General features: G+C 45.6%; 1 protein-coding gene and 1 long non-coding RNA gene across 2 annotated transcripts in view; one reads left to right on the forward strand and one right to left on the reverse strand.

Moving 5' to 3' along the window:
* Positions 1–23,446, forward strand: part of LOC146863912 (uncharacterized) — a 347,433-nt gene that overhangs the window by 256,465 nt on the left and 67,522 nt on the right. The gene's annotated exons all lie outside the window — the stretch shown is intronic.
* Positions 1–23,446, reverse strand: part of LOXHD1 (lipoxygenase homology PLAT domains 1) — a 1,221,805-nt gene that overhangs the window by 245,589 nt on the left and 952,770 nt on the right. Inside the window, exons 32-33 of the mRNA XM_085629301.1 lie at positions 8,575–8,756; positions 6,969–7,085 (exon numbers count right to left, since the gene is read on the reverse strand). Of these exons, the coding sequence (XP_085485427.1) occupies positions 6,969–7,085; positions 8,575–8,756 (299 nt within the window). The remainder of the gene's footprint in view (positions 1–6,968; positions 7,086–8,574; positions 8,757–23,446) is intronic.

A 23,446-nucleotide genomic window follows, 5' to 3' on the forward strand; every position in this document is an offset into this window, starting at 1 on the left:
AACAGAATCCTGGACCCTTCCCAGTCAGGGTTCCGCAGCAACCACAGCACCGAGACTGCCCTCATCGCTGCCACCGATGACATCAGGACCCTGCTGGACAACGGTGAGACCGCAGCACTCATCCTCCTAGACCTCTCCGCCGCCTTCGACACCGTCTGCCACCGCACACTACACGCACGCCTCCACGCCGCAGGGATCCGAGACAAGGCTCTGGAATGGACCACCTCCTTCCTCTCCGGCAGAACCCAGAGCGTCCGCCTCCCCCCATTCCGTTCCAAAGCCTCCAAGATCATCTGCGGCGTACCCCAGGGATCCTCCCTCAGCCCGACACTGTTCAACATTTACATGGCCCCGCTCGCACACGTCGCCCGACAGCACGACCTCAACATAATCTCCTACGCCGATGACACTCAACTGATCCTCTCCCTCACCAAGGACCCCATCACTGCCAAAGCCAACCTTCACGAAGGAATGAAGGCCGTCGCCGACTGGATGAAGATCAGCCATCTGAAGCTGAACTCGGACAAGACGGAGGTCCTCATCCTCGGCTCCAACCCTTCAGTCTGGGAAGACTCCTGGTGGCCGACGGCACTGGGGGCAGCCCCGACACCCACCGACCATACACGCAACCTGGGAATCATCCTCGACTCAACGCTCTCAATGACCGGGAAAGTCAACGCCGTCTCCTCCTCCAGCTTCAACATCCTCCGCATGCTCCGCAAGATCTACAGATGGATCCCGACAGATGCAAGAAAGACAGTCACCCAGGCCCTCGTCAGCAGCAGACTCGACTACGGAAACACCCTCTACACGGGAGCCCCGACCAAGCTCATCAAACGACTACAACGCATCCAAAACGCCTCGGCACGACTGATCCTCGACGTACCATGACACGGCCACATCACCCCCCACTTGAGAAGCCTGCAGTGGCTCCCGGTCAACAAGAGGATATCCTTCAAGCTCCTCATCCACGCACACAAAGCACTCCACAAGACTGGCCCAGCCTACCCCAACAGACGGCTCTCCTTCTACATCCCCAACCGCCTATGCTATGCTCCGCCGACCTCTCACTCGCCACCGTCCCGCACATCCGAAGAACAAACCACCGGCGGGAGATCCTTCTCCCACCTCGCCGCCAAGACATGGAACACCCTCCCACTGAGCCTACGACAGACCCAAGACCTGCTGACCTTCAGGAGGATACTCAAGACCTGGCTGTTTGATCAGTAGCGCCCCCCCCCCCCAGCGCCTTGAGACCCTCGTGGGTATGTAGTGCGCTTTACAAATGATTGACTGATTGATTGATTTACCATGTGGATTTTGGTTCAGTAAGTACCAAAAACTAATTTAATTCAGAACAGTATCTGATCAGAACAGCTGAAACTGAACTTTCTCCACAGTAGCAAACAGGTCTACCTGAAGCATGTCCCTCTTGGCTAAGATTATGCAATCTACCTTGAGATGGAAAACCAGTTGTGACTGGCTAAGATAACAATTATTCATCCATCTTCTGTTAAGTTAAGAGAGTGTGCCAGATGACTTAGAGAATTAAATATTCAGTGCCCTTGCCTCGTACCACAACCTTGTTGCCTACAGAAACCAGGAACGAGAAACCACACTGCTGTGTTGGTTGGCATACCACATTGAGGTTGTGTAGTTGGTGAGGATTTTAACAGTGTTACCATAGACTAAGGGAGGAAAGCCGTAATAGCCACTGAATCTCCTGCAAGTCGAGACGATTCATGTGACATCTCCATTCTGTCTGCGGGCAGGCATCCTGAATCTGTCTCATCTAGATGAGCCCACCAGCCCAGGGAGGAAGTGCCAGCCAAAATTCTGATGACTGCTCGAACAGGAAAAAAATTCTGCTGGTCAGATGGCCTGCACCAGCACCCACTGGAGATTTTGGGAGGCCTTGTGGGAGATCAGAATCTTGTCTGGGAGGTTCTTCTAGTTCTTAGCCCACTGTAAACAGAGACATTGAATCATTTACATGTGCATCATGTGTGCCATACAAGTAGAAAAAGGGAGCAAGAAAGCCCAACACCCATAAAACCTTCAGAGTTGTAAGACAAATCTGACATCATCTGAAAAAGCTGATCATATTCTAAATGTAAAAAAGTTGCTGCACAGGGAGAATGGATTTCAGAGCCCAGGTGTCCAGATTCATCTCGATGAAAGACAGACTTTGCGTGGTCTGGCAGTGGGACTGGGGCTAATTGATAGAAAACACCAGGTTGAACAGCAGATAAATTGTTTCCAGGAGGGTGGTCTGACACCAGCTGTGCAGAGTCCACATTCAAAAGCCAATCATCAAGGGATGAGACTGTATGTATCCCCACCTGTGGAGATGAGCCACAACCACTGGCATGATCTTTTTAGAGACCCCAGGGATCTATGTAACACTAAAAGGAAACACCTCAGATTGGTGGTGAGAGAGCCCCATTACAAACACAGAAACCTCCTGTGTGACCGCAGGACTGGAACGTGAAAATAAGTATCCTGGAATTCCAGCAACATCATCAAGTCCTCTGACTCGAAGTCCAGCAAGACCTGAGTAAGACAGCATTCTGAACTTTTCCTTGAGGAAGGTATTCAGCACTCAAAGATTAAAGATAGGCTGAGGCCCATCCTTTTGGTGACTGTAAAAGGCAGTAATGGCACCGCTACTCTTTCCCTGCCTCGAGAACAAGTTCAAAAGTCCTGTTCTTGAGAAGGACCAAGACTCCTCTGGAAAGACTCTTCAGTTTTCTCAAAGGAAAATAAAACTGGTTGTGTGGTAGAAAAAGGGGGTGGAGGCAGCGGTGGAAGACTGCTGTTGTTGCCAGTGCCTGGCTGCACAATCAGTTCAGAGGGCAGTTGCTGCTTATAGGTTCAGGCCCTCGAATAGCCCAGGAACGTCTAGTATTGTTGATGAAACTGGTGTAGCGGGGAAGCAAATCTTTACAAATATGCTGTGGCATAGCTTTGTTTAAAGCACTGAGCACTTTTTCACCAAACAGCAGAACACAGTTGAATGGCCTTTGCATTATATTATGGGTTACAGATGTGAACGGCCCTGCACTAGGCTACTACCCACTTTATCAGTAATCCAATAAATAGCTATGTTGCAACAAAACTTTTATACACATCAGCGGGGAGCCATTATCAACTAGCTACATATTAATTAACCCATACACCCTCACTCTTTTCGCTTTTTCTTTTATTGAAAACAATTTTCTTTTAAAATCCTGTTCCATAAAACCTTTTTACTGGCTATTCCAGTACATTTAATCAAACATTTCTTTACAGTGAAAAGGTGTTAATCACATTTAAAATAAAGTACAAGTCCCATGAAAAGTTCTTGATATTTTGATACAGTCACAGCTAACACGCGTTTTGCGGCACCCATCCGCTTCTTCAAGGCTCGTTTGAGGAAAGTGAATAGAAAAGTAATTAGGGGGTTCAAAAAATAAGATGCTTCCAGGTAGGTCTCATAATCAAAGCATGATAGATTTTGTAGATGTGTCTTTTATCCTAGATGAAGTGCTGACATAGTAGTTCCGTACTAAGATGGTCTTTCAGTGCAAAATAACTTCCAGTTCCATTTCATTATATAATCTCCACGTCGTATTATGATCCTTCAATCAAAATCATAGTTTTAACTTGCACCTTGAAGCTGCATGGCGTGACTCTCAACTTCCTTTTCCAAGAAACCAAAGTTGACTGGCATGCCCATAGGTCTTGCCTGATGGTCACCAGAAAAGACTGCAAACGCTTCTGTGCATGGCACCAAATGATGACGTCAATGACCATGGAACAAAGCCACAGATTTGATTGTGTCAAGCACAGATGGCAAAGTTTGTGTGGCTGCATCCTGTCCATGCTTGACTAACTGCATGAAGGGCCTGCACATCGTCAAGTGGGAAGCGGACCTGGGAGCACCTATTACGGACAAAAACTGGGAGGAAATCATGGAGCGCCCTTGGAAGTGTACACGAAATGCACGCTTCCAGCTTATACAGTTTTATGTTTTTCATAGGGCATACCTTACCCCTCACAAGATAGCTGAGTACTTTGGTGGGCCAGATGCTTGCCCCCGATGTGGTTATGGTGGGGCGACTTTTCTTCACATGTTCTGGGACTGTCCGCAGGTGACAGGATTTTGGGAGGAAGTGGCGACGTTACTCCTGACGGTGACAGAGAGGGACTTGGAGGTAGGTCCGGGGGTCTGCTTGCTACATGGATTTCGGCATACAGCAAAGACTAGGGTCACCAGTAGGTTTATTGATCTGGGGCTGGTCCTGGCCAAGCGGGAGATTACTTCTCATTGGAAGGCGCGGCAAGGCCCTAATTTATTACGGTGGGCTAGGGAAATGGAGAAATGGGCGGGAAGTGAAGGGACTTATAGATTGTGTCTGGCTCGACGCAGTGAAAATGAAAGATCGCACGAATGGGCCCGGGCATGGTTGGCACTCCTGGACTTGTTCAAACGCTCGGTTGTGGGGGATAGGGGAGGTCCGGTGGGGGATGATGGGACCCCGGTTCCTTGAGCGCCCTGTAACAGGCTTCCCCCCTCTGCTCTTGAGGTACTCTCTGTTGGGATTGCTGGGAGGCGGGCCCGACGTGTGGTGGCTGAGGCTTTGATGTACATGTAATACTGATAGGTACTGGCGACATGCTTGGGTGGGTGGGTAGGGTGGGGGGGTTCGTTGGGGGGGTTGCTGGGGGATGGGGTGGGGGGTATTTTGGCTGTATTGCACACTCACTGTGGATTACTCATGTGGATGCGCTACCTTGTAGCACGGATACTATTGGGGTGAATGCTGTACAGTTGTAGTTCATATGCTGGGGTGATTACTGCAATGCGTCCTGACTTGGTTGGAGGGCGGAATATCGGGGACGGGGATTGACTGCATTTTGTTCTGTGACCTAATAAAGTCTGTTTAAAAAAAAAAAAAAAAAAATTGAAGGGCCTGCACATTTCTTAGGATAGGTTTCTTGTCATGGCCGTTAGGCTACTTTCAATAAGGCGTGTGTAGCGTGCCAACAAGCAGGTGTTGGAGTTGTGCAGGGAGAGGCTACCAGAGGAGAATACCTTCTTACCTATCATATCAATGCGCTTGGTCTCCCAGTCAGTAGTACAGGGAAAGGCTTAGTGTATCGTTTGGACGAGGAGACCTGCTTCACCAAACTTTCAAGTGAAGGATGGTCAGAATGAAACACGGTGTCTTCAAGCACAGACGTGCGGCACCTAGCAACATGACATGCAGCTTATCCTGAGATGCAAACACTGGGTCCAAAAGGACTCAATTCAATGAAAACAAAAGCTCATAAAACGAAGGAACAGTGTGTAGTATCTCAGTCAGGAAGTAAGCCTTAGACCTGAGGAGGACATTAAAGCCTTTTGGTGCCCTCGCAGGTCACCACACTGAATTAACCGCCTATGTAGAAGGGCTGGAAGAACACTCCAGTTTAAGTTCAGAGGATGTGTCCAGTTCACTGATGGTCTATTTATTGCTCTGGAGACCTTTATCCACGTAATGTGGAGGAAGACGATAATCAGCTTTACTAGCGTTATCCTTAGTGTGGAGCATCACAAAGGGCATCTGGATGGCATCAGAGTCTCAGCCAAAGATAGCCAGTAAAAGGGGCAACTTTTGAACATGAGGTGTGGGCATGCGCAGACAAGCATCCTCAAAAGACTGAGCCAACAGGTGAGCCAGAGGGTGGTGGGGTCAGATTCAAAGATTTGAAGCATGGTCTGAGTAAAATCTGCCACTTGTTCTGTGTTGTACTTGAAATTCATCGTGAAGCTTTTTACATGGGCTCCGAGGCCAAAATAAAAGGTAGAATCGGGAAATGTATTTGGCGACTTTTGGATCTGTCCCTGGAATTTTAGCAATATCAGGGAGAAAAGGCATCCCATTTGTGACACTTTTTATGGGGTGGCTTTTCCTTAGAATGGTTTGTCCCACTTGCCTGCTGAAGAAGACCTGAATTGAGAACAATCTAACATTTTAAAGGCCTGAGCCACGCAGAGCTTGGTTTCCCTTTCCTTGATCACCTTTGGCGTGCATGAGGCCACTTTCTCAAAGGAACCAGGATCATGCCTGAGACCTAGGCAACCAAGGCAGAAGTTGTAAGGATCCAAGATTGACATCAGCGTGAGGCAAGTACGGCATCACCTGAAGCCTGACATTCTAAAATGGTGACATGACCCTAATGCAGTATACTACCAAGGAAGAATTTTGAAATTGTTCTCAGTAAAAATAGAGGAGCTTGAAATCTATATTAAAAAGTGTTGAACATAGGAAATGGACATCAGTGCAGAAGGCGGAGCCTTAAATGTCTCTGTGTCGTTTTGTCCAAGGATGGGCAACTGCAGTTAGCAAGAGCTGTGTGGCAGCACCTGGGAAAACCAGGGAGTTATTTCAAAGGTTTCTGGAGCTTGTTGGGCAATTGGAGGTGATTCAAGAGGTTAGTAATTTGCAGATAAAAGCATCCATGAGCAAGAAGAGTTCCATCTAACGATTACATGTCTAGAGCAGATGAATTTTCTAGATGAGTCTGACTCAAGGATTCAACGACCAGATTTTCACAGAGTATTTGACCTGATTCACTGTAATTAGAACATCGGCTAACGAGGGAGGCCTTGGGGTACAGGTCAAAAGAGATATGGCTGTTGATTTTAGATTGATTCATTTAAAATGGGTAGCCATGTACCTGTGCTTGAATATAGCACAGAGTTCATCACAGAGATTTTGCATGGAGTCATCTAATTTGTTTACAGTAGACTGGAGTGTAATCCGATTATGTTTCATAGTCCGGAGCCCAGGTCTTTTCAAGTACTCATAATGACTACAGAAGTATATGTTAGGAAGGAAAGGGGTAGGGATAATAATCCTTAGGTAAGCAAGTAGGGTATTTTAAGAAATTTTAAACAAAACAACATCAAAAAGTGTTAAGTTTCTAATAATAAGACCCACCTTTCCATTTGGCAAAAGTCTTCTGATCTCCACTCTGTCCAAGTGCCACCCTGCTTGCAATCCTTTGTCACTGTGTCCAATGCGAATCTTTTCAATTGTGTCTCCAACATCTTCCAGCTGCAAATAGAAAAGAAAGACCAATTTTCATTTGCAAGTGTTGGAAGAATGTTGGATGTCTTCTCTGATAGTCTAGGCCGGTGAGGTTCTAGGCTCATTCAGCATAGAACCTTCACTGCTCAACATCCATGACTTCCCATCGTGAATACCAGGCTCTTCTGACATTTTGTTTACCTTTTAGCATGGGAGGGATACACCCTTGATACCACACACACCCTGCTTGCCAGCTCCTATATGTTCCCCCTCAATGTATCTTTTATTTTTGTTTCTTCACACCACTTGCTTACTGCCCTTGTGGGCTATTGTTGCTGTTGACTACAGAATAGCTTCTTTGCTTGATCATGGTCCATTTCCCTTATATGTCCTTGTGCGAGACATCAACCTGTGCTCACACACTGAATAAGTCACTGGAAGTTTTGTCTTCTAGTTAGCCATGGCTATAGATCACTCAAGGAGACACCTCAACACTTCACAAAGACCCTGTCTGAGCAACCATTACTAAGTCATACCATTCTGCTTCAGGCTTTGCATTTACCTCGCCCCAATGTCTCTACAAGCTAGTTCATGTTCACCACGCTACACTCTGGTTACCTTTGCTTTCTTACACTTTCCATAAATCCCTGCTGCTTTGCCCACATCCAATCCTTCTGCCTCATAACCACTGCAGAGTTTATTCGCATACTTAGGACCTCCAAGCCGTTCTGTGCACAATCGAGCCTTTGAGTTCCATAATTATAGTGTGTATGGTATTTAACTCCAGAGGTCTCTCCTGCTCCAGCGCCCTGTTTAACCTCTTACGTCTCTTCAGTGTATATGCACCTTAAGTTAACAACTCTGCCATTTTGCCACTTATGAAGAAATCTACTGGACAGTCCCTTGCTTTAGGTACTGCCTGCTTTCTTCAGGCTAAGTTTACTCCATTCCAATACCACATATATGCTTACGTACACTATGCCCGACGCCCAACTTCCATTTTTTCCATAACCCTGAGCATCTGGTACCCATCACCTCTTGTGCTCTTGATGCACAATGTATTGAACCCTCTGCAGACCAGCTTCTGAGTTCTTAAGTAAACAAAACATAACCTTCTCGCTTGTCAAACGTCTTCATTGCTACGTAACCATCTAGCTTCCATTCTGATTCAGCTTGACCCAACCTGCAAAGCCGACAGTGCATTACACTGCTTATTTCGGGAGCAGTCTTGGTAACGACAATGACTGCTTACTGTAAAGAAATCCAACTAGACAGCATGAAGAATTTACACATTTACCACATCTGCAATACTTGAATGGATACCAAAGTCTGATACTTTGGACTAAACCACTTTATTAATTTAGTCCTCGATGTAATCAAATCGACAAAGTAAACCTGGCATGCGCTCCACTAAGAGATGTCTTTATTGTCTTTATTAGATATTGTAAGGAATATGATCTTGTTGGAAGATACCATCAATGCTTTGTTGTGAAGTTCCAGTTGAGGGGAAACTCACCTCCACAATGAACTGGTCCACGGAGTTCCTCTCGAAGTACAGCCTCCGCTCCCTCTTGTTTACACACAGGGACTTCTGCTGGCTGCAGAGTCCATCTCTTCCATAGAGGACAATAAACACATCAGCGTCTGTTCCAGCTCCAAATTTATCACTGGTGTAGACTGTGATTTCATAAGGCACAACTGGGAAGAAAAAAAAAGATTAAATGCATTGCCCCCAAAAAGTTGCCATCTGGGCATTATTGACCACATGCACAAATGTGTGATATTATAAACACCAGCATGTTATGAGAAGTGTACCAAAACTCACTTCTTCAAGCACCAACATGATGCTGCTCCTGGTCCCACCCAATGAGACACCTCTTGTCTCCCGAATGCTTTTGCTGCTGTGCAGTCTCCAACCCTTAACCTATCCAACCCTTTCCCCATCCCTTATTACGTTTCCAAAGCTGTCCCCCTACTCTGCAACATTTCCCCTGTCCTCAATTGGAATCTTCGATCAACTGTAACACCCTTCATTATTCGTATTGTAATCCCTTCCACTGTACCTCCTCCTTCGTCATTCGTAACCTCCAGACTACCTGGACTCTCAACCCTCATAAACACTTGTGTGGTGCTCGGTTGCTTTGTAGGTAAGTTTCCTCTGTATAAATCACACAAATCCACACACACATGGATGCATGTGCCTTAAACCATGGCCCTTGGTTCCCATCTGGAAGTAAGTGTAGCGGTCCAAGGCAAATAGCCAGACTCTTGGTGTAGCAGAGTCGAGACTTGACAAGACTACGTGAGATAGCACTTCACACAGGAGGGACATCTTAGGGATTTTGGGGGCCCTGGGCCAAACATATTTTGGGGGGCCCCTGTTCGGAATAGCTTTGAATTCATGACCCAGTTTCAGCTCTTTCATACCCTCTTTGGCCAGGTCATTGACAGTGCACAGGCACACTCGTCCAAATTCTTAATGTGTTTACAGCTAATATTCAGGGACTGTGATGTTTGTTTTCAGTATTGTAACACAGCAGCAGCTCACTAATATTACTGCAAATAATCTCTGTAACACCTTCCCATTTCTCATAAACGAGGTCCTTTTTTGATCTAAAAGAAACTTTTTTTTATGGACGTTGCATGGAACATTAACACTTTTCCCCACAAAACGTCTGTAATAGATTCTCACACATCACTCACAGTAAAAACATTTTTTAAGGAAAGCTGTATTTAAAACCATCTGTTTAAAAATTATTCAAGGTCATCAGGGCAAGACTCTCTGCAGAACAGAGCTGGCTGTATCAGGGGGCACCCTGAAAGGTTGGGGCCTGGACCCAAGCCCCCTTTGCCCTTGCCTTAAAACCTCTCTGACACACAGCTCGTATGCTGCCTTCGGGCTTGCACATAATGGCATGCCAGAGTGCCCATGCTTTAGAGCTATTTGATAGGGTTATTCAGTTTATAAGAGATGACCTGAGGAACTAGGTTACAATTTGTAAATAAGGTCCCATGCTTAGTTCCAGCAAATGTGAGTCTTGAGAAGAGAACTGAGGTTAGTAGGGAAAGGGTACCTATAGATAAAGGAGGCTTTTAAGTGCCACACGAAGATGTGGAAGGTTAGGTTCGATCACAGACCTACCAGGGCACTGATTGCGATAAGGTCTTTCAGAAGCAGGGGTGCATTCCTAGTAAGACACCGTCTGAAATGTGCCATGATAGCTGACATGACCAGGAGTGTAAGGGAAGAAACTGGTAAAAGGTCAAAATATGCTTTCAACCGGGACACTGATGCTGCTGTGCACCTAGTAAGGCTACATTTTAATTGTTGTGACTCTTAACCGTATTCAGTGGGGGAATCTCACTTCCAATGCCACCCTAGCCAGCCACTGACATGTTTGATGCATGCCTTGTTTAAATATAGGCACATGGGTTCCACTGTAAGTGGGTGTCATAAGTATAAATGGAAATTCAAGTGACAGTGGTGGCGACACCACATAAGCCAGTAAGCATATACAAGTACTAGGCTAATCAAGTGACTGAAATGAGGAATATATCAATGGTTTCATTACAGGTTTGCAGCACAGATATTTCGTTTACCCGTTGTAATGGTACTCACTTTATCAGTCACGGAATGATGAAAGAGTAAGTAGACCCTGCCAGACTTGAACCCGTGATCTGCAGTTTGCTCAACTGTGAGCAGCAAGCAGTTACTAACTGGGCCAACAGGAAAGGTCACTCACAGTGAACATGTATGAGTCAAGTGACACCCCTTGGCACTGGAAGCAGCCATTGCAGTTACAAATGGATCGCTGAGACTAGACCTCTGTGTATGCACTGGCGATGGGTGAACATTCTTAAGTCATCCCTAAAAATGCAAAAAATCGGCATCTTTAGGTAAAATATGTTTGGATTTCGCTAATCATTACCTAGAACTCAAAACAGTATAGTACAAGTCAGTAGACGATCACTCTTTTCCACTAAAATTAATCGATTTCCGTGCAAGTCACTGGAAAAACGGTGACATCTTTCTCTGCCACAAAACCTAAATGTGTGTGTACTACAAGTCACTGGAGAATCACGTTTCGGTATTTATTTCCCCCCACAGAACGGAATAGAGTGCATTGTCGAGTATGAGGCCGCCTCTGACTGAAAGAAATGGGCTGGAATCCTTACCTTCAGTCTTTGTTTTATATTAGAAAACGATGTTTAAAATGATTAACATTAGTGCGGATCAGAAAACGGATTACTGTTAATTATAAAGACCACAGAAAACCCCCTCTCTGTCAGAGGATCGGTAGACAGGAAATGACGCATACAGAGGGGCAGCCCTGGAGGAAGCCTTGTTAGCTGCACCACTTGACAAAACAAGCCGCCATTTTCTGCATAGGTCGATGGTTCCCCACCTCTTCGATGATCACGTGACTCTGCAGGTATATTTCCCCTAACCCCCTAATCTAGGGCTCCTCGTCAAGGCAAAGGTCTAAGAGGACGAGAACAACTTCTGTTTGAACCTGTAAAAACCCGAAAGTGTGCACAAACCATGTCTTCACTTCCAGCAAACATGAGTAATGTTGGCTCTCATACCCAGTATTCTCCTAAGAAGCAGTGGCGTCACTAGGGTTGGTGTCACCCGGTGCGGGTAACTCATGGTGTCACCCCCTCACGACTTACCGCATGGACCTCCTCCGCCCGAGTCCGCCAGTGGACAAAGTTGGCAAATAACGGGACCATACAGAATCCTTAGTAACGTTTGTAAATGTAGGTCCTATATTTACAAAATGTGCCTGTTAACAACAGTGTGATAATGATTCATTAATCAGGTTGTACAGTGGGCTACCTGCTAGTCAACAGTTTATTGGAATTTATAATATCATAGGTATGGTACTTTTTACTGGTGTGGTGTTCCCACTATCCAGCAACACTATATATCAATGGTCGAAGTGGGGGAAAAAAAGTAGGGGAACTGTGGGCGGAGAATCAGAGGGCGGGAATAACCCAAGGATTGGATCAGTGGGCAGAGCCAGAGGCGTGGCCAGAATGCGCAAACATCCCAATTTTTTGTATTTGTTTGGTTTCACTGCCCAGTTTTATCAACCAATGGATACACATGATTATTTAAGGGTATAATGAGTTATTGACAGTAAAATGTGTTCACAAAGTGGGATATGCTTCTAATCACAGAATGTCCCCAAATACGATAAAATGTGGAAGCACAAGACATTTGTCTCCGAGCCATGGAGTTTGTAATCAGCACTTCTCCCTTTTCCAAAACAGCAGTTCAAACATGAATGGCTAAAAATCCTAGTTTGCAAATGTTTTCTAAATAATAATATCTCTGCCATATTTGCCTCATAATGCAAGATCTGCTGCATGATCTGACCATTTAAACTAATAAATTGTTTGTAGCTCAAACGTATCAAAAGTTAATAAAAAATGTGACTTGTGTTGCTGCAGAGTAGATGACAGTTAATAGCTCACTGTTCTATGTTAGGATTTTAACTTATAAACTGCAAGTAACAAAAGGATCTCTCTGACAAAAGCAGTAGCCCACTGGCTTATTTACATTATGTGCACTTTGTGATCTGCATTGTACATGTAATTTGCAGCAGCTACATTAACCCTCTGAGCTACCTTTCCATGAGTCAAATCTTCCATTAGACAAAATTCCGATCTCACTCTAGGAAGAACATTAATCACCAGAGTCATCATGCCATTTTTATTGTTACCGAAAATTACTGGAGGCCAGGAAGGAGGCAGCAAGCGCTTTTAAAACCATAATATACTTGCAAAAATGATGCCTCCACCTAAAGTCAGCACCTGGTGCGGTCACACCGGTTGCACCGCCCTAGAGCTGGCCCTTCTCAAGGGCCCTGTGATCTCAGTGACAGGGTCACTGTTCTAGGGTATACTGCCTCATAGGCCTGCCCGCAAGACTGGAGGTGAACTTCAGTATGAATAGTGGTGTACAAGCCTTGAAGGTTAACCTACACTTGTCATGCTAGGGTCCACCTGCTGGTGGTACGACACCGGGGCTTCTAATGTCTTGCGAAGCCTTCTAAGGTCTAGCATGAGATAGTGCTCTCTCAGGAGAGTGGTCTGGCGGACTGGTTATTAAGGCTGAACCTGGTTCCCCAGTTCCAAATTCAGCAGCTCTGGCCATAGTGCCACATCCTCTCCCCCACTGAACACCATACTACCCCACTGAGAAAAACTCAGACTGCCTCCAACTACAACCCAATTGTTGCCAGCTATAAACACCTGGATGCGGCTCAATTTAAATTACGCACTGGGCAAGAGCAATATGTGGCCTACAAAAAAAAGTGACAGCATCCTGGAAAAAGCAAACACTCATAGGGAATGCAACATTTTGCAAACCATGTGAAATGTAAGCAGGAACAACATGGTTACCTTAACGCTTTTACACTCACTGTTCAGAAATCATTGAGTGCTTTTGCCTGAAAAGTTAAGGACAAGACAACAGGGCCCTGAATGGACCCATTTCAATGGCCATTGCTTATATCCTTACAAAACGTAAGCAGTATGGTAAAAAAAGACAACATCCCTAAATACAGAGCAGCAGTACAAATTTTGTTTTTCAATCCTCACATTGCAGTACCTCCAGGATTGGTGCACTAGTTCCAAGGCCAGGGAAAATATAGCCAAGACAACAAAAATAGCGCTTCACTGGCAAACTCTGTAAAAGTGGCGCTAATGTGTTTGGGTGTGAATAAAATCAAACTGGACAGTTTGCTACCACTCTGTCTTACTTTATTTAGTTATTTATTGTTCATATTTTTTAACTTTTATTCCCGATGCTGCATTTTGGAATTAAATGTCAGAAAAATACGACATTGATTTCCAGCAAAAGTGATTTTCTTTTTTGGATCCATTTCACAGGGAAGCAAATAAGAGAAAGGAGAGGAGACAGTGTGCACTGCGCACAGGCACCTCCTCCTCCTAAAAGGTTAGGTTGCTCTGCGCACACCGGCCCTGTTGGTGTCACCCCATGTGAGGGTGTCACCCGGTGCGGTCCGCAACCCCGCACCCCCATAGTGAGGCCGCTGCTAAGAAGCAGAAGGTGACGTTGATTTCAGGGGCATAGATTAACAAATAATGAAATCAGGGAAAAAGAATGCAGAAACGTTCAGCATATTCAAATACCTGCAAATTACATTATGAAGGAGTCCATATTTCAGGCTTTAAATAAATTAAAAATAATTATTGATGTTAAGAAGTCTTCAAGAAATAGCAGACAAAGTAAAACCCTGAAATTAATAATGCGAAGTGCTGATTAGATTATTTTTTATCTTTGCTATTAGATTAGATTAAAGTCTATAAAGCGCATGGTTACTCCAACGGAGTGTCCCCAGGCTGAGACATCTCAGTCCATGACAACAGAATCCTACCCCCCTGGGAACCACTGGCCCTAGAATATGCGAAAAATTTGCAACCGGAGCGCTTAACGCCTATCCCCCGGGGATGACTGAAAAAAACAGGTTTTAAGTTTTTTACGAAACACTACTTCAGATGGATACATCCTGAATTCCATAGGTAGGTTATTCCAGGCCTTAGCCGCAAGAAAACCAAAGGATCTACCTCCCAAACGTGCCTTTTGAACTTTTGGAACTACCAACTTAGCAGTGCCCATAGACCTAAGATTCCGGGTGGGTCTGTAAGCAGCAAGTAGCGGGCGCAGGTACCTCGGCCCTTTCTCATTGAAAATCCTGTGGCAGAAACACAAAGCCTTGAAAGTAATTTTGGCCTGTACTGGTAGCCAGTGTAATTCCCTCAAGGCTGCTCCCATCGATGCACGCCTCGGGATATTCAATATCACCCGGGCAGCTGTATTTTGGATCTTCTTTAGAATATTCAAGTTACTATTAAGAAAAAAGACAGACTTTGGGTCTTTTTACGTGTTCCTACAGTGTAAGCAAGTGCTGAATTGCAAGATGGCCACCATTACACTGCATGTTTTCCACAGATGCAGCTTTAACTGTTATGGCAGGAATTACCTCTCGGGAAATCATGTGGTAGCAAATCCATCATGCCGTGAGACGTGAAATTGCCACTGGATTGGATATGGCTAGCAAGACTAGGGGCCTAATTTAATTTCTGGCAGAAGGTCTCTATCTCCACCAGGGGGACAGAGTACATTAATCTGTCGCCCTGGAGGTGATGCCACCTGGCAGATTTAGAAATGATTGCAAGCAGGCGATCATTTCCAAGGCACTGCCAGGGACCGCTATCCCGGCGGTTTCTGTCAATGCTTTTTGCAGTGTGGCGCAGGGTTATGTCAACATGACAGAGCCCCGCACTATCATGTTGCCGTCGGAGGGGTTTAATCATGGTGGAGACAGAGTTGTCTCCGCCGTTGTTACACCAAAGGTCTGCCAGCATTTTAAATCGGGTGGATGGACCATTATGTTAGCAAAAAGGCACTTCATTGGCATCGCCATGGAGTACCCTTTCAGCCAATATATAAAGTAGGCCCGTAATCTCCCTGTGCTTAAAAAAGGAATATGACCTTCTGTAACGTAACTGGTGCTCAAATAAAGCGCTCCAATACTGCCATGTCGAGTTTGCGAAAAATAAATAGAAAAATACAATGCTGCATTCTTTTTTGACATTCATGCAGCGCATTCCTGCAGATTTCTGCACGGCATTGCATTGCACTAATCTGAATAAAGCTTGGTCTCTGATTTCATGGTCACAAGTGATCTAAATTCAGCAGGTGCACCATGATATTGGCAGTATGAATACTCCGTCGCCATTGCGCCGGAGTATACATACCACCAACACATAAATTAGGCCCTAAATTTGGAATCCAGGGTGAGGACCAAGGTTTTAGACTTGCTGTGATTTTAGGAGATATGACAGTTTTGTTTAAGTAATCCATCCATTTGCTGTAAAATGTCATGTCTTAGACCCTGTACAGTGGGCAACAAGGCAGGCAGGGGCTAGTGTACCACAACCTGGGTGGATGGTGTCATTTGCCTATGGTTCCTTCTTAATATGGGTCAGCAAACTGGGATTAGTATATTCCTTCTGCACTTGATTCATAGGGTAGTCAGCGAGAGCAGTCAGAGACTTATCAGGAAAGAAGTACAGGGGTAGAGACTCAGAAGCCAGCAGTTGACCATTAGGCACAATAACCCACTGTCCAACCCAGTACTTGCCTTAGTAAAAAAAGACTCATTTAATAAGACAACACAATGAAATACTATACACAGTAATGTGTGATCAGCTAAAGGGTTATACAGTGGACAATAACATAGTCCTAGTCTGGCTCTACAGTTCTCACACCCACTACTGAGATCTGGTAGCAAGGAAAAGATCATTGATGTAAGGAAATGACTATTTTTGCATGACCACCCCCAGAGTTTTGGACTGATGCTGCTGGTTTTCGACTCTGAGAGTACACTGTGGCCTGCTACCCAGACCTCAGTGCCAGTGCTCTAACCCATTACAAAAAGGTATGTTGAACTGACTACGCTCAATCGGCACGAACTGACTTATAAGTCCCTAGTATATGGTACTGAGGATACCCAGGGCATATAAGACAGCGTATCCCCAATGGCTGCAGCACTGATTGTGCCACCCGGTGTGCCACAAATTGCAAAATGTCTCGCAGCCTGCCACTGCAGCCTGGAAGAGCAGTTTTAAACTGCTAGTTACACTTTGCCATTTAAACCAATGGCAAAGACCCCACTTGCCATAAAAATATATATGTCTCCCCTAAAGGATGCCTATTGCACCTTAAGGCAGGGACCTGTATATTATTAAGTATTATTACTTTAGATATGTCCTAACAGCAAAACGTCCAAATTGTTGTTTTTGCTGTGTAAAAGTTAGTAGCCCCATTGGCTAACACATAGTTACTGGCTGACCTCTAGTTTCTGAATGGGACTACTAAAATGGGTACTTCAAGGTATGAAATTAATTGTGGCATTAAAAGAGGCTTGATGACCAAGTCGAATTTAATGGTACTTTTAAGGAAAGGCAACTCTTAGAAAGCTGCCATTCTGTTGCCCAGTTTGTCCAGTGGCCTCACACAGTTGCTGGCCACCAAACAGTCTTCTGCCTTGCTGGGGAGTACTGTGAACGACTCCCAGGCTCAGAAACAATAGAAGCCTGCTACAGGGAATGGTACTACCTCCCCGTTGCAGGAAGACACTCAGGGTGTTGGCCCAAAAGGCGCCCCTCAAAAGCAAAGCCGCCTTTGATGGGCAATGGCGATCGACTTCCTGAAGGGTTGCCCCTTTGTTCAGGTAGACAGGCTGGCGGCGGGAACAGAGAGGGGAGACCAGTGTCCAAACCGGTTTTCCCGTGGGTATGTAACCCACAGGTAGCCACACCTCTAGGTGAGCTACCAGGCTTCTAACATCCAAGGAAGGTTTCAGACATCTTCGGAGAGGACACCCTGGGGTTTCTAGATGTCACACATTGCCAGAAGTTGTCACCGGGCAGGAGGGATCCTGGTAGCTTATTGGCAAGTGACTGCATCATCCCCCCAGGGCACTTTCTGAGCATACATATGGCACCCCTGGAGCCTTGAACCTCAGATCACACCAGAACTGGAGAAAGTACCAAAGAAGGGCTGCCCTGCTGACCCCTGGAGTTGACAAGAGAGGCTGCACCATCTGCTGAACTATATCTGCTATACCTTGGGCCAGGGAAGAAAGGACTGCGCCTGTGGCTCAGGAAAAAGTCACTCACGAGCCTAAAACCAAAGAAGTGACTCCAAGGGTCAAACAGCTGACCCACCTGGAACCAGCATCAGGGTCATCAAAGCTGAAGAAGCTCATTCAGAGGCGTTGCTGCCTCTTGGATATTGCAACTTGGTAAGAACAGCACACTAGTCCTCGGTAGTGGTCACGTATCTTTACCAGTTGCATCCTCCAGGAGAGTCAGGATCCTCTGCTATGGGATAGCGGTTAGAGCTGCAGGAATTGTTGCACATTGGGCAGACACAGTGGCAGTCTCTCACTTCCGGCCTTGTGTTACCTGATTGCTGAGCTACAGTTTGGTGCATAGATTGGTGGTGCAACCTTCATGGTCGCACTATTGGGGACTCAGCCATTAAGTGTGGAATTACGGCTAGCGTACTTGTCTCTTGAATCTTGCAGCTAAGGAAGAACAGCTCACTAGTCTTCAGTACTGGTCACGCATCTTTGTTAGTTGCAGCTTAAAAGCCAGCATGGATCCTCCGCTATGGCGTTGTGGTTAGACCTTTCAGGAATAACTGCTCTTTCGGCAGACGCTGTGACTCAGTCTCTCACTTCAGACCCTGTGTTAATTGTTTCCTGAGGTACAATTTGGTGTGGTGACTGGTAGTGCATCCTGCGTGGTTGCACAGTCAGGGCCTTAGCCACTTAGCGTAGAATTTTGGGCAGAGGCCCTGCCTGTTGGATCTTGTAGCTGGTGAAGAACAGCTTAGCAAGCCTCAGTAGTGGTCATGCGTCTTTTTTGATTGCAGTTTCCAAGCTAGTGGGGGCTACGGCAGTCTGGTCAGGCCTCGCATGACTTGCAGCATGATTGGTAGCAGCAGAATAGGTCCCTCTGGTCATGGCAGAAACGCAAGATGGCATGCTGTCACCTGGGGGTTGTCGATACTTCACACAGAAAGACGATGAGATAAACCAACTTGTCCAGAATTACAACCTTTGATCAACTGCTGAAAAATGAGATTAGAATGGAACATCTATGGTGTCTAAAGCAGGGATCTTAGAGATTAGCCAATATTTTTTACCAGATAAACAAATGTGACTCATCCATGGTTTGGGGCCATTAGATGGTTCAATGATTTTGAGATTGATGAGGTTGTCTATTATCTTCTCTGCCGCTTCCTGTAGATAAAAAACGACTCTCCTATGTTGCTGTGCCACTTTCTATGTTCTGGACTGTCGAATACCTGTCCCTAGGGTCCTATGCCTTGATACTGCCACTAACCTTGGACTCATAAAAGTACATGCAGGAATCTATGCAATTCATCATGTTTATCTCCCAAACGCATCAAGCACCTGCCCGGTCGTTGACCTGCTCCTGAACAAACAATCCAGAACTTTCATCCTTGATAGTGGGGTGCCAATCCATGTCATGTCCCTGGATCAATTCAACACACTTGACCCAGCACCGCTTCTTGAACACTCACCTGTAAAATTCTACACATGGGCTGCGGCCAAACAACTACACAGCCGTGGTTCCTTCACTGCACGCCTGTCACATGGCACAAAATCCATTACAACTCTCATGCATGTACTACAGGGCAAGACATCTGGAGCATGCCTTCTCAGTTTTGCCACTACAGCAGCAATGGGACTAATCTCCGTCAATGTTCACCTCGAGACAGTCCCTGAACTCACTCATTATTTTCCAGCCCTCTTAACTGGCCTTCATAGACTGAAAGAAACCTGTGTTTGCTTTCACATAGATGAGGGTGTCCTCCCAGGGGCACAGTGACATAGGAAAGTCTTTGTTTTATCTACAGGAAGTGGTTGAGAAGGAAATTGACAAAGTCTTAACATCATTGAACCATCTGAAGGGCCCACACGGTGGGTGTCTCCCATTGTGATTGTCCCAAAGAAGGACAATCCAGGGGCTGTAGACATCCCGATCCCACACGTTGCGGGCATGATTACGCAACTTAATGGCTCCAAGCTGTTTTCCAAACTAGAACTTAATAAGGGTTACCATCAGATTGAACTGGACGAAGGGTGCTGATATATCATAACATTACCATGCACATGGGTTTGTTCCACTATAAGAGACTGAATTTTGACATTTCGTCCGCAGCTGAAATATTCCAAGAAGCAATCTGCAAGACCATCCAGCCCATACCCAATGCTTTCAACTACAGCGATGAATACTTGTCTTAGGGGCCACCCCAAGGTGCATGATGGTGTGCTAGACCAGGTCTGTCATCTCCTCTGTGAAGCTGGCCATACTCATACCTCCAGCAATTGTGAGTTCCATAAGACCAAGTACAAATCCTTTGGAAACCTCTTCTAAGAAGAACGCATGACACCCGACCCGGACAAGGGCGCTGCCCTTAGCTCCTCCAACCCAGCTGACGGTGATCTCATACTCCACTCCTTCCTAGGCAGACATATCAAATTATGCCACCATCAGTGCCCCTCTTCGACATCTCACGAGACAAGGGGTGGTTTCCAGTGGTCGCTGGACTGTGAAAGGAGTTTTCAACAAATAAAAACTGCCCAAACTAAAGACACCATCATGGCGTACTTCATCCCCAAGTTGCACACAGAAGTGACGATTGCACGAGCCCAGTGGGTCTTTGCGCCATCCTAACTCAGAGCTCCGGAACCCCGGAAGCTCATCAACACATAGTTGCGTATTCCATCAGAAGCTTGTGTGACACTGAAAAGGCTTACAACCTGAGAAAGAAAGTCTAGAAGTGGAATGGGCCGGTGAGCACTTCCATATTTTCTTGTACTGCATGAAATTCACCATCATCACACACGATCAGGCTCTCGTGACCATCTTTAGGAACCCCAAGCCAAGATGCCCCCTAGAATCCAACAATGAGGAATCCGTCTCCAAGAATACCACTACCTGATCGTTCACAAAACTGGCAATGAGCACAATCCAGCCAACTACTTCTTTAGGCAACCTCAAGCCTCGCCAAAGAGACACATCATCCATGGCTGAGGAATACTTACAATTCATAATCAGCAAAATCATGCCTGATTCCCTTTCCATCCCCCAGATAGCTGAAGCCGCGAGGAATTATGGCAAACTGGCTCTTGTAATACGTCTTATCGACCAAAACAAGTGGAAACACAGCTCGGAGTGCAGTGACCGCTCTAAGGAAATCAGGGCATTACACAACATCAAGGATGAGCTGACGGTTACCTGTGAAGGACTAGTCCTGAGAGGGTCACGGATAGTGATGCCTAAAACACTTCTCAAACAAGCCATTGACATAGCTCTCGAAAGACACAGAGGGATATTTGCCAGTAAGAGGGCTCTCCAGGAAAGACTTTGTTTTCCTGGGCTAGATGGTAGATGGTAGAGTCAGAACTGTGAAAATGCCATTTATGCACATGTCTAGTGCAAGTCTCGTGCCCCTTGCCCTTGGAGATGTCGTATTTGCCTGCAGGTGTGCGGGAGAGTTTAGCCATCAACTTTGGCTCTCTTGAATCTAGCAAATACCTCCTAGTGCTGATAGATGAATACTCCAGGTTCCCTCTAGTCAAGGTGGTCTCCTCGGCTAGCGCAGCCAAGGTCTTCAAGATTCTGAATGACATTTTCACAACCTGGAGATCTTCCATAATTTTAAAGTTTGACAATGGACCACCATTCACCAGTGGAGACTTCAGAAACTTTTTTAGAGGAATTGATATCAGACACCAACGCATAAGACCTCTATGGCCACAGGCCAATGGCATCGTAGAACGATTCATGGAAACACGTAAACAAACTGTTCAAAGAACCAATGAAGAATGACTTGTGCTGGATGATGCCCTCAGTCAGGTCCTGTGAGCATACTGGGCCACACCACACTCAACAACGGGAGAAAGCCCAGCAACTCTCATTTTGGGACGAACTGTGTGCATCAAGGTACCACAGTGGATATCTGACTACCAAATGAAAGCAAATGTCGATATCAGACAGCGGGCACAAGATATTCTTTTGAACACGGTGACTGTATGGCAGCTAAGCAACAACAACAAAAGAAGGTAGACTCCCCTTTCAACACTCAACCACTGCAAGTCACCTCAGTTAAAGGAAATATGGTCACAGCATCATGCCCTGGGAAGTCAATAACCCAGAACGCATCACACTTCTGAACTACCAAAAACATTCCGGACCCCAATGACTCCTCACCATTGACAGCACTACCTGATGTGGCAACTCCTAATCTTCCTGACCAAAGGGATGCCGAACTGACAATCCCTCCACTGACCACTCGGTCTGGCAGAGGGGTGACGAGACCTCATAGACTCATTGAAGACATCTGATTCATAATGCTTGGTGGGCTGTGTTTGAACGGGGGGTGGTGGTGTAGAGTCTGGTCTGTAGGACCCTGACTCTGCCCCAGGCCAGATGTGTCGCCACTGCCTGAGCAGGAGGCGGGGGTCCCCGGAACTGATCAGGCTATACATACACAGCTCAGGCGACTGACAGCATGCTGCCACCTCGCACTGAGTGCATAGTAAAATAAAGAAGGTTTTTCCAGCAATCACCTCGTGTCGAGCACAATTATTGAGCACTCGACAATGACCAACAATGAACGTTTGCACTTTGCCTCTGTCAGTGGTCTGTGCAATTGTCAGTCGGTACTCTAGCCATTTTCTGGAACTCAGCAGGTTGCTTTGGTGGCAAATAAAAAGATAACTAAAGTTTATTGTTATATAACTTAATGGGACGCATTTTACCCATCTCTGGAGGATGGAAGGCTCAGTGGAGGCACTGATATTTGAACCCGTGACCTTGTGGTTAAGTACAGACTGTTGACTGATGAGAAAAATGCTCTGGTGTCCGTCAACAGCGGGAAACAAGATTTTTCTATACCTTTAAAATGTATCTTAGGGAGAATAAAAGTTCCTTCCCTCCCTCAAAAAAAAATAAGAACATCTTTTTGTGGAGACCTGCCATGTTTGCTAAAACATACCTATTACACTATACTAACCTTGCTTCACGTCGATGGAAGAATCTCGATTCTCCATTTAGGTGCAGATGCGCAAACAATATTTAGTCTCAGAATCAATACACTATTCAACAACACAATATCTGATTTATAGATGAACAGTCTGCGAGATTGCAGTTTTACAAACAGCCCAAGCACTGATGCAATGCACAGATAAACACTCTTTTTGTAATGTATTGAAGTTCTGTCATAGAAAAAGACAATGGTTAAAAGGGATTAATGCATTAAAAAGTGAATATTCCTAAGGAGCAATTTTTTGTCATACCTCGAAATAATTAAACAGAGCCCAATATGACACACCAAAAAAACACTGTGGAGAGAGCAGACAGAAATTCGTGGGGGCAACCCATCTAAATAGATGTTATGTTATTTATACTTGATATAGCACTTGAATCACCAGTAGGCATTTCGGCACTACAAGACAGTAACAGACAGCATCTACCAACGGAGGTCACCATTAGAACATACATACATACATACATACATTAGAAGAGAGAAGCTTTAAATAATTTCCTAAATTGGCAGTAGTTCGGACAGATGGGGATGTGCACAAGAAGCCCGTTCCTATACAAGTTGCAAATTCACTCAAGATTACATATTAAGGAAGGTAGAAGCAATTCGAGTTGGGTATATATATGTGTTGGACTTGGCCCTTCTGGCAGGTTCACCCCTGAACTTTTTGCTTTTTATTGGTGACTTGGTGATAGTGGTTTTT

The sequence above is a fragment of the Triturus cristatus genome, chromosome 2_1 (genome assembly GCF_964204655.1).
Source record: "Triturus cristatus chromosome 2_1, aTriCri1.1, whole genome shotgun sequence".
In the NCBI taxonomy this organism is placed as follows: Eukaryota; Metazoa; Chordata; class Amphibia; order Caudata; family Salamandridae; genus Triturus; species Triturus cristatus.